At 40.5% G+C, this 12,269-nt stretch overlaps 1 protein-coding gene across 3 annotated transcripts in view; it reads right to left on the bottom strand.

Moving 5' to 3' along the window:
• COL15A1 (collagen type XV alpha 1 chain) overlaps window positions 1-12,269 on the bottom strand; it is a 152,621-nt gene that overhangs the window by 58,687 nt on the left and 81,665 nt on the right. For all 3 annotated transcript variants that reach the window (XM_063325715.1, XM_063325716.1, XM_063325714.1), the window contains exons 14-17: window positions 8,725-8,787; window positions 5,655-5,690; window positions 4,972-5,124; window positions 1,284-1,352 (exon numbers count right to left, since the gene is read on the bottom strand). In XM_063325715.1, coding sequence (XP_063181785.1) covers window positions 1,284-1,352; window positions 4,972-5,124; window positions 5,655-5,690; window positions 8,725-8,787 — 321 coding nt within the window. The remainder of the gene's footprint in view (window positions 1-1,283; window positions 1,353-4,971; window positions 5,125-5,654; window positions 5,691-8,724; window positions 8,788-12,269) is intronic.

Below are 12,269 nucleotides of genomic sequence, written 5' to 3'. Positions count from 1 at the left end.
GTTTAGCCTGAACGTCTCGAGGTGAAAATTGTGACCGCTGTCCCTTGTTGCATCATCTGGCACTACGAGGAACCGTTTGGCTTCATCATATTTGCAATTGTCCCTCAAAGACTTGTAAGCAGCCACTAGATTGTGCCTTTGTCTCCTTTTTGCCAGACTAAACTATTTGAGCTCCTTCAGCCTCTCCTCACTGGCCATGTATTCAAGGCCCCATGCCATCTGTACAGCTCTCTGCTGGACTGTCTCTGTCTTCTCCACATCCTTCTTGAAGTGGTGTACAAAAAAAATGGATTCCATGTTTCAATGCAACCTCACTACCTTGAATAAAGGGCTATAATGATAACAACTCTATATCTGTTGGCAATGGTCTTTCAGATGTATTCCAGTACAGGGTCTGACTTATTTGCAGTGATAGTGCACTGTTGCCTAGTGTTCAATCTGGCATCTACCGTAACCCAAGGTCATCATGATGAGCACTTTCTCCAAACTTAGGCAACAAGGCTCATTCTTTCAAAGCAATGCTTTGAAAGTTTGAATGTTTCTTTTGGAGTGAGCACAAGGGCAGGACTTCTGAAGACCAAATAAGAACAACGCAAGCAGCTCTGGATGGAGGAATACTGGATAATTGTCTGCTTTGGGGAAGGCATCGTAGGTTGCAGTTTTGATGTTATTACTAAGAATAAAGATAAATCCAAATGATCTGGTAAGTACTGATGCATTGTATACCCATATTCTCTACTTGGTGTTTTAGAGCAGCCTACATTAGCAAAAGTCTCCTGAGACACGGTGATGGAGGGAAAAACATCACTTCTTCTAGGACATTGCTTCCGCACTACTGGGAACACTTTTTTAGTTTAAGTGGTATTTCAGATTATGCACATTTGATTGTCAAACTATAACATTTCAGTTTCATTACTATATAGAATCCACCTTCATATGCAAGAAGGGCATCTGTTAGGGTAAAACAAGAAATAGAGAGCTAGATAATAGAAACTCCCCTATTTCATCCTTTAATCTCTCAAAAAAATACCAGAGCAGAATCTAAAAATCATCATCTAACCAGGTATCAGAGAAATACCATTCAGATTCTTTGGAGAACACAGTTATTGTAATGTCATTCTAGAGCAAATGAATCCAGTGCAGATCAGTGACTCCAAATCTATAGGTGGCTAGGGCTATGTGTTTCTGAAAAGCAGAGAGGAAGACACACTTGTTTTTGAAAAAAAAAAAACAACCACAAAACAACAAAACCATCATTCCCCTCCTCCAAAACATCCACTTACCTTTGGCCCTCTTGATCCTGGAATTCTGAATTCACTTAACAGGCCAGCGCTACCTGATCCTTCCATGTCCTAACGGAAGAGAAAATTGCTACAGAATTTAAGAATTTCTCTCTCTTCCCCCCCCCCCCCCCCCAACTGCTCTGTTTTCTGGAGTCCTGGAAAAAAAACCCAGAAAGATACTGAACACAAATATTTGTATCTTTTCTCATTAAGCTTTTCTTGACCAATGCATGATGTTCTGGAGATAGCCTCCACTCAAATGCAATAAGGGCATGTTGATCTTCCTTACAGAAACTCTGGACTTTAAGGTCTTGCTAATTTGACACCATTTCTCCAGCACTTCAGGCTGGATCACATCAGGTAGAAGTAAGACAGCACCACAGTTTTAAGTATGTGCTACATTTGAACATGCTGTAGCAGCATTTATCTGTTTAGCATTTATCTGCCACCTGGCTACTGAAATAGTGTAACACCTGGTAAGGGTTACATAACTGATTTAAGGCAGGGAGAACTTGGAGGTAATTTGTTAAGAGCAGCAATCATTATTCAAAAATAACGATCCTTCCTAATTCTCACAGTTGACTGTTGAACTTACGCCTAAAATACAGCTTACTGAAATGAAATTGAGCAGAAAAAATGTTCTATCACAAAATTGTAGAATTAATTATGTTGGGAAGGATCTCAGAGGCTACCTAGACCAACCTCCTGTTGAAAGCAGTGTCAACACTGAATTCAAATCAGGTTGCTCAGAGATTTGTCCTCTCAGGCCTTGAACCCTCCAGAGATGGAGGTTCTGCAGCCACTCCAAGCACCTGTTCCAACACTTGGCTGTGGTCAATGTGAAGAATATTTTAGTTATATCAAGTGAACACCTCCCCTGTTTCAATTTATGATTGTTGTTGGTCATCATTCTGTGCACCACTGTAAAGATCCTGGCCATGTGTCTTCTCAATAACCTCCTTTTAGGTATCAGAACGCTGCTAAAATGCTTAAGCCCTCTCCAGTCTAAGCAAGCTCAATTCCCTGAGTCTTTCCTCACAGGACATGAGGACCTATGAGGACCACTGTCATGGCCTTCTGCTGACTTCAGAAAGATCTCTGTGAAGTGGAAGACCTTGAGAGCAGCATCTGTATTTCCTGTGGAGATTTTCTAGGGGTTTGAAAGAAGACTACACAGAATGCAGCAACGTCCCTCCAGCTCTTGTTGTTCTGATTGCGACATTCCAACTGTGACTCCACGAGAGCAAGAACAAGAGAAGCAGAAGGAGTGCGCAGCTGGAATCAGATCACACCTTGGGGACAAAGGTGTGAGTCACTGAGTCATCAGGTTGGTTCATGTCCTTTCATATAACTTCACCTGAGACTGAATGTTATTCAGACTTTCATTTTGCTCTTCCATCAGCTATCATTGTATCAAATATCAGCAGATTTTCTGCTGATATTCTGTTTGGCCTGCTTAACCAAACACTTGCTTCTTAGGGTAAACCACAAGCCGTGTTTCTCCTTCTTTCCTTTGCCTCCACTGTGCCAATATATTTTTCCCTTTAAGAGAGTGCTTGAAGCCTGCTTTATATAACACACCATCGCTTTTGACATCTGCGTGTTTTTTGTGGGTTTACCAGGTACCTTCTGCAGCTCAAACTGTTCTTTTGGCAAGCGTAAGTGCCAGCAAACCCCATGCCATTTGGTTTTCGCACATAGCTGGTCACAGATGCTAACAAGTGCTAACAGGAATGTTTTGCAGAAACAGCCTTACAGCAATAAACAGACTGCCAACCAAAAGGTAGTGTTGCCCTAACGAACTGGCAGACCATGGTGCTGCTTTAACAGATGGCAGGGGTGGGCATCCAAAAGATCAGCTACAACGAGCAAGCCTGTTAACAGTAGTATTCCTCTCAGGGAAATGACAATCATGACAAATCTGTTTGGACTAGATGAAGTTCAAAATTAAGCCAGTCAAGATATTGGTGCTGCAGTTAGAGCTGAGATACTCTTGTGTTTGTGTGCATAAAAATGGGGACTTGCAGTTTTCACTCTCTGCTGCTCATCTGCTAGCTTTGCTCCTCTGAGACTTAGATACCAGAGTTTGGTCCTAAGTACCTACCTGCAGGGCAACTCTTTGCGGCATAATGAGGCAACATAGGCTTCTACTCAAATAGTGTGAATGGGGAAGAGTGGAGGACCTCTTAACACTGGATCCTCAAGGGTCGCAGAATATGAATGTAAGTCAGAGAAGCCATCATCCTGGGCTAAAACTCAGACCAGGCCTAAGATGAAGATGAGGCTTGCCAATAGTTCTCATTCTGAGACAAATACATAATTCTTCATGGGAGACTCTGTACCAGCCGAAGTTAATGCAATGGAGTGTTTGTATGCTTAAGCTTTATGCTGTTCCTTGCTAGCAATTGCAGTGCTGGCAATTAAGAGCTTGTGAACTGCTGGAGAGATTTTTTCATCCGTTGAAATCCACTGACATCAGAGAGATTATGAACCAGTAGTGTATGTAGTGCAATATTATTCAGTCAGACATCAGAAATTACAATATGTCTCTAAACAAGCATTAGTGGTCAGCTCTGTACTTGGAGTACTCAAAGTGTCTCGAGTAAAGAAAAGAAAAATACAGAAGGTGTAGTTTAGACAGTAGGAGAAACATGCATGAGTAAACTGGTATCTTTTAAACACCACCACTTTACTGCCGCAGTTCTACAGATTTTCAGTAGTTTTGGTCAAACCTTGCTTACTTCTCTGATGAAACTGCCCTCAGTTTCTGTGCAAAATGTCCCAGGTGAGAAAAACAAAAATTATGGAAAGACTTTTCTGAGCCAAACAGCTAAATTAGAAATGAAAAATGCATTGAAAAAGAAAAAAAGGGAAGACTCATATGTGAATATTGATGCAGGCAATTTGTCCGCCTCTCTTCACGCAGCAGCTCTAGTTCCTGAACCTGAACCTCGAACGCTTATGTTTTCTGTACTGTGAAGCCACTTTCTGCTCCATCTAAATGAGCGTTTTTCAAATAACATGTAAAACTCAGCTTGAGCTGGCCAGATCTCATATTTTAAAGTGGTGAAGGTGTTATTTTCGGAAGTAGAAAGAGAATCATCTGCATTTTTTTAAAAACGGAACATTTTTCTTCAGAGTAGAACAGACCATGAGGTCAGAAATGTCCAACACCTGTCACTGTATTTACATGTTACATAAGTGACATGCCAAAACTAAACTCGTGGCCTCAAAAATGACAGCATGGGAAAAGTCATAGCTTAAGGGGGACCTGCAGTTTGATTTTAATGAATGCTGTCATGTCTCTATGTGTATTTAAATAATTGCTCTAAATTATTTACATAAAAAAGGGCTAAAGAAGTTTTCTCTTGTAGTACAGTATTTGAGTACTTTATATTAGCAATGACATAAGCATCAAAAATACCACCTGAACACTGTTAGTACTGAATAGTTTCATGAAAAGTGCCCAAAGAAATCCATTACTTCCGTGGCCTAAGTGTGGCCAATTACATGGTCAAATGTAAAAGGAATTGTAGGCTACTCCTAGGCAAACTTCAGTCTAGAGCAAATTACCCTATCTGTCACCAATTCAGCCTTAAATAGCTGTGAAATATACCGGTGATTACACTGTCCCTCCTCTGAAGGAAGTAGATCCATAGCTACAACAAACCCCGTAATAGCAAAATACCTCAAACCCCAAACTGTAGCTTAGTCCTGGGGGTCCAGGGGGTCCAGGGGGCCCAGGGGGCCCAGGAGGTCCTGGTGGTCCAGGTTTCCCAGGAGACCCAACAGCACCAGCTTGTCCTTTGGGGCCTATTGATCCAGTAACTCCAGTATCACCCTAAAATAAAAAATCAGTCTGTTGGTATACTGAACATGCATACTAGATGCAAGTAAGCAGAATCATAGAATGGCTTGGGTTAGAAGGGAGCTTAAAGATCATTTAGTTCCAGCCCCCCTGCCATGGGCAGGGACATCTTCCTGTAGATCATGTTGCTCAAAGCCCTATCCAACATGGCCTTGAACACTTCCAGGGAGGGGACATCCTCTGATCATCTTCATGGCCCTCCTCTGGACCCACTCAAGCAGGCCCAAGTCTTTCTTATGCTGGAGGCCCCAGAGCTGGATGCAGTAGTCCAGATGGGGTCTCATGAGAGCTGAGTAGAGGGAAGAATCACCTCCCTCAACCTCCTGGCTACACTTCTTAGAGAAGTACTTTGGACAACTAAGAAGCCAAGACTGACAACTTCATTAGGTTTCACAATAATGATCTTTTAGACTTCTCAGCCCTTTTTTAGACTTCTCAGCCCACAGTATTCGCGTGATACTGTTATGCTATAAAGACACTGTCTTTTTTCTTCTTTTTTTTACCTTTGGACCAACAGAACCAGGAAGACCTTGATCACCCTGTAAAAGAAAACCAATCCTAATTACTTACAGTAAGAGCATTAGACAGGCAACAAAACCACATTTATGATATTTTTGCTTAATTAAAAACCCCACAGATTTCTGTGTTTTTTAATTTGATGTCATAATGTCCTTTACATGAAACATTAGACCTCTTAGTTAAAAAGAAAACATTCAAACAATCTGTAATTCAGGAGTTACAATAACAAATTAATAGCTCTGGTCTGGTATGCAGACAGGATGCAATCTTGTATTTCAATTATTGCTGCAGATTTTAAAGGTCTGGAGCATACAGAATCAAGCATTGCAGGCCACCTAGAATCATAGAAGAGTTGGAAGGGACCTCAAAGATCACCCAGTTCCAACCCCCCTGCCATGGGCAGGGACGCCTCCCACTAGATCAGGTTGCTCAAAGCCCCATCCAGCCTGGCCTTGAACACCTCCAGGGATGGGGCCTCAATAACTCCTCTGGACAGCCTGTTGCAGTGCCTCACTACCCTCATAGTAAAAAATTGCTTCCTGATATCTAATCTTAATCTACCTTCTAGTTTGAAACCATTACCCCTCGTCCTATCACTACATGTACTATCACATCCTCATGATTCTGAACTTAAATGTCAAAACTCTCATGGTATATAACAGAAGTGGAAACTGATCCCACACAAGTTGTCTAGGGCACCGTTCAAAACAAGGGATATGATGAGTAGTATGATTTTAAGGCTCCTCTGTAGCAATCAAGGTATTTGATTTGATTTTATACACTTCACTTAGATACTATTTTTTCCACTTCTAGTTCATAGAATAGACAGAAAGTCACAGCATGCAAATACTTCTTTTCCAAATTGCACTGAGTCTAACCGAATTAATTGCTATATTGGCAAGCTCCTGTCCTTAGTCATTCAACAGAAATATTGCTTGAATAAGGTCTGAAAAAAATGAGTAAGCACCAGGAGTAAAATGACAACAGTATTTTCTTCCCAAAGTAATGGCAAAAAAACACATCAAATTTCACTCCAAAGAATAAATTGACTTTACATTCAGTGCATCCTGAAGTTTCTCTCTGTAATCTTCTCTGGATTAATCAGGAACAATGATTAAAAATAGATATTGCAATTAAATCAAGGTTTTAAAAAAAAATGAAGAGTAGAAACGGAAAAAAAATACTATTATCCCAAGATGCTGGGGATTGTATTCAGCAGGTGCAAATATGTAGTGTTTCATTTCTAATTAAACTTTTGTCAAATGTACACAATGCAGGAAACGGGCTCAGTGGGACAAAGCATTTGAGTTTTGTCCTTTTTTTTGAGGATTAAGCCCGTTTTGAAAATGTAATTTTCCTTCCTATTACTTCCCTTTCCATAGCGATCTCTTCCTATAATATGCTATTCAGGTTCAGCTTAATTCAGCTGGACTTCTTTCTATTCTTAGACTCCTTTATGTAAAACACATACCACTGATTACAATGGACACAAATTTCAGATGCCAGCTTTGTAACATACATACTGCATTTTCTGGACAGCTGCTAGTGCCCACGTGTGCTGCAGTTTTACCAAACTCAGGCTTTTGAAATTACAACTCAGATCCTGAGGAGGAGGAGGAGATTTAAAAAAATAATATTGTGATCTAATAAATAAATAGTTAAATATCAATATTCTGGCCATTTAGGACTTGCCTGTTAATTTCCCTTACAGTATGTGAGCTTTCAATCCCAGAATCACAGAATGGCAGGGGTTGGAAGGGACCTCTGGAGATCAGCTAGTCCAACCCCCCTGCCAAAGCACGTTCAACTAGAGCAGCTTGCACAGGAACACGTCCAGGCAGGTTTTGAGCATCTCCAGACAAGGAGGCTCCACCACCTCCCTGGGCAGCCTCTTCCAGTGCTCTGACACCCTCAAAGTAAAGAACTTCCTCCTCATGTTTACATGGAACTTCCTGTGCTCAAGTCTCTGCCCGTTACTCCTTGTCCTCTCACTGGGCATCACTGAAAAGAGCCTGGCCCCATCCTCCTGACACCCACCCTTCAAGTATTTAATAGCATTGATGAGATCCCCCCTCAGTCGTCTTTTTTCCAGACTGAAAAGACCCAAGTCCCTCAGCCTTTCTTCATAAGAGAGGTGTTCTAGTCCCCTAATCATCAATGTATACTTGGGAATCTACTTTCAAGTTCTTGTGCAGAACTTGTGTAGAAGCTCACTGGAGGATGAAATTTTCCTGTAGTATTTGTCTCTGTCTTCTCCACATCCTTCTTGAAGCGGGGTGCAAAAAAAATGTATTCAGTATTTCTAATGCAGATTCACTAGCCCTTATTAAAAGGTTATAATTATATCTTTAGATCTGTTGGCCATGCCTTTGTCTCCTTTTTGACAGATTAAATGCTTTGAGCTCCTTCAACCTCTCCTCATCGGTCACACACTCGAGGCCCCTGGCCATGTGCATAGCTCTCTGCTGCACCATCTCTTGAAGTGGGATGCAAAACAAATGGGTGCAGTAATTTGGGGAAACTTAAAAAGAGTAGCAATTTTGCAATATGTAGCTTTTGGTTCTGTAGCAAGACAAGAAAATCTATCTGCTGGATGCTATGATTTCTTGCTTTCATTTACATGTTCCCAACTCCGCCCCTTTTGCTGGACATAGTGCTCATATGATCATACATGAAGCCAACCAGTGCAGCAAGTCAACAGAAAACTTCGCTGCCAGGTTAGGATGCTGAAATGTCTCATCGAGTGGTGAGTGAAGGGTGGAATTGCCACAAATGTGGGGGTGGTATATTGTAGTTGCGGGCAGGACAGTGCAGTAGCCAGCAGTTAAGACAAATACGGACTGCTGCAGAAGCGTACAAAACTTGATGTGTGAGTCCAGTCCTGAATATGCCTTTTGAGATGTGTTCTACTAAGCCATTAGCACGTGGATTCAATTAAAAAAATATTGAAGCCAGCCAACACTGTGTTGCAGGGACAACCATTAATGATTTTTACAGCCTAAAACTGACAAAGATTTTCCACTGAAGTAGGAGCAAAACAGATGTATAACTTACCTTTTCTCCCTTCTGTCCTGGTGAGCCAACCACTCCATCAAGACCAGGAGGACCTTGAGGACCCTGTAGATGATAGTAAATCTAAAGCAGACGCCACTTGAGAGCCCTCTTCCTAACATATGCATGTAAGTATTTTGGACCAACTGATGAAACAGAATTATGAAAGACAAATGTGTAGCACCAGGTAGCACCTAACACCATTAAGTTCCAACATTTGTATTTCTTATCTTCTGAGAGTTTGGCTTGGTAACAAAACAGTATTTAAATACATTTTAATAGAAAACTCTATCAATAATATAAACCAACGTAATGTAAATATAATGTTAGCTTGCAAAATAATGGTGCTATCCAAGCAGGTTTTGACAACACTACTACAGTTGTGATGGGGTTGAAATCCACATGCAACTCTTGACAACCTCAGTGCCAGATGAGAGCTAGCTGAGAATACCTTGATATTGACAAAGTCAGAAAGTGGCCAAGGTTTTCTGTGTGATGCCTCACTTCAATTTTGCCAGTCTCCTGTGTTGTATCCATGATTTAGCATGCATTTGCGTGAGCAGCCAGGCTGGAAAAAACTGGCTAGAGGGTCAACCAATCAATCAGTACAGGTATTGAAATCCAGCCCACAGCAACTACACATGCAAGAGAGGGAACAGTTGCGCACATATTTGCATACCCTATGGTTTTAAAATTGGGCTGTGAAAGCCTTTAATTAAATTTACAGGTGTGCATTCTGGCTTCTGAGAATCTTTTATCAGTTTATTTATTCATATGTTTTGGGAAAGGATATAAATGCTTGCAGAAGGAGACAGAAAACATTGTTTTTCTCTGGTGTTTGCAGAATGGTCACAAAGGCCCCATTTTCCCTGCTGTCCTTACTTTTTCCCCCTATTTTTGCCCTTTGGATGTGTGTGATAGAATAACTAATCAATTCTTTTTAATATTAAAAAGATCAGAAATATTTTCAGTATGTTTCAAACATTTTCTTATTGTATTTTGCCATGATTACGTAGACAGAAGAGGATTAGAAAAGAGGTTGGGCTAACAACAGTAATTGTTCTAAATTTGAGTGACTATTTCCCTTATTCTGCTTAGCAATTTTAAGTTTCATCACTCTAAAATTGCTTATTTCCTTTACAGCTTTTGAATAGCCTTTCTTATGTAGCTAGCAAGCAACGCTTGGAGATTTGTTATTCACTTCAGGGTGTCATGGATTTGTGAGCTATTTTTAAAAAAGAACCATAGAAAATATCCTTACACAATGCCATGAGGCAATTTAACTTCATGTAGCATTTAGAAAATATGTATTTAATCAGATCAATATCACATCAGTATCAGATTCAATGTGGAGCAGTTAGCGAAGCAGTATTTCCCGTTACAACAGGCAGCTTTTGCCCAAACATTTCCAAGAGATGTTACATCACAAAGTTCTTCATTGAGCAAGGAATTAAGCCTCCACCCAACTTGAAGCAATTGGCTAGCCTTCTGGCTAGGATTCACAACCGAAGACCTTTAATTACACAACTCTTTCAATGTGTTGTGTAACTGAATGATGATTCCTATCCAAAAACTTCTGCTGTGAGTAGATCTCGCTTCATTTATCCAGAGTGTGCAAATGTGTGCACATCGTTGGAGAGCAGGGCTACAGTTTCTTAGATCACCTGAAAGTGGGGTAATGCATGGGTCTGTGCTGTTAATAGCTGGAGTTTGCCTTCAGCAGCCTGCAGAGTTGTCATTGTCTGATTCTTCTGAAAACGTACTTTGGCAGTCTGGTTAACATTTAACTTCTACTTCTTTAACTGATATGTTTCCTAGGAATTACCCTGAAAGTGGACAACAAAGATTTCTGTTGTATCAGAAAAATGACTGGCTACAAGTAGCCTCTGAAATCTTAGATTGCACAACAGGGAGCACATTCATCTTTAAAACAGAAGATGAATCATTAAATATTTTATTTATCTAAATATAAAGAACATCCTCTTTTATGGGAAAATATGCCTGAACAAAAAGCAGACTGCTTCTAATAGTAAGCCTTAAGATGATAAGCATCTCCATTTTACTGAAAAATTATTATCGATTTTAAATATATGAGCACTGGGAAGCAACACTGGTCTGAATTAGAGGACTGGAAGACCTCCAATTATTCTCTGAGGATATTGTGGTCCTGAAGATACTGTGGTTCTGAGAAATGCTGCCAAAATAGGTATTTTCATGACAGGTCTCTGCAGGACTTTTTAGAACACTTGATACTTTCCTATCTCCCAGATGATGTGATTTTTTTTTTTTTTCAGGTTTAAGTCAGTCATTCAGTGAGTAGATATGACTAGAAATAGCTTACCTCCAAACAATTAAAATACAAAGTAAGGTAATTAATTAATTGAAAGCAATGAAAGACTGGCCAGGCACTGCATTTATGTCATAAAGCTATGCCTTTTTCCTGGTTATATTCTAGAAGGACTTCTCTTCATGCTTAAAGTAAGACAAAAGTTACAATGAAGCACATGCTTAGACCATTGCAGTGCCATGGTCTTTAGCAGTTGCCGTTCTCTTAGTCTGAAGTATTCACAGTACTTAGTGGGAAATATTTACGGCACACCTAAAAAAAACCCCACTTCAGCAAGTTTTTTATTACTCTCCAAAAATACTGTAGTCTTGAAATATTATCGCAAGTCTAGCAACATTGGATATCCTCCCCGCAGTGAGGTGAGAATCTCAGCTCTTAACTGAAATAACAAGTTTCTAGCCTTTTTGTTTACAAACAAACCCACAAACATGAAAATGTGTTTGTCAGAAATACTAAATTTCACAATCTAATGATTTCAGGGAAATAATAACCTGACAATAAAGAAACAAATAAATAAAGCAAGTACGAAAGCTCTGTCCTGAAGTCAAGTACTGTGATAAAGACAGCAGTCTATCCAATGCTGGTCTGGTCCGTGTTTGTGGATGAGCTCCTCATCTCCTTTCACTGCCAGGGAGGGAGGGTCTGGCGTATTGTAAAGGAGTTTGAAAAAGACTGGGCTGTCAAAATTTTTCTCTTTTGCAATCAATGCAGAAAATATCCAGGAAGGACTGACAGGACGGGTACAGCAGGATAAGCAGAGCATGGGGAAGGCACGCAAGAGTGTGGCCACTGTGCAGGACACTGGAGAGCTGCTGACAGTCCACCTATAGCTCTTTTCAACTAAACCATGGGCCCTTCAGGCCTTAATTCCTTAATTAGAGTAATTAAGAATAGGAAAGAATGAAAAATGTGTTCCTGCTGTCATAGCCCTCGAGTTGTTAATGGCAAGTTTCCTAACAACTAGTGGGGCAAGTGTGCTCTCAGTACATCCTTTTGTCCTGCTCCCTACATCCTCTAGACAAGATACTTCTTTCCTTTCCAATAATTGGGATTTTCTTCGAAGGAAACCATGCTATAGAAGGATGTAGGTGGAAAGGTATTTCAGACCTACGCTTTTATGCTATCAGGTTATGACAAGGCCAGCAATCCAAAACATAGAAGCACACCGAGGCCCTACAGCTTAGACGTGTTTAATGAGACA

The sequence above is a fragment of the Chroicocephalus ridibundus genome, chromosome 2, assembly GCF_963924245.1.
Source record: "Chroicocephalus ridibundus chromosome 2, bChrRid1.1, whole genome shotgun sequence".
Taxonomy (NCBI): Eukaryota; Metazoa; Chordata; class Aves; order Charadriiformes; family Laridae; genus Chroicocephalus; species Chroicocephalus ridibundus.
Note: the sequence above shows the minus strand (reverse complement) of the source record. Positions and strands in the feature narration are given on the sequence as shown.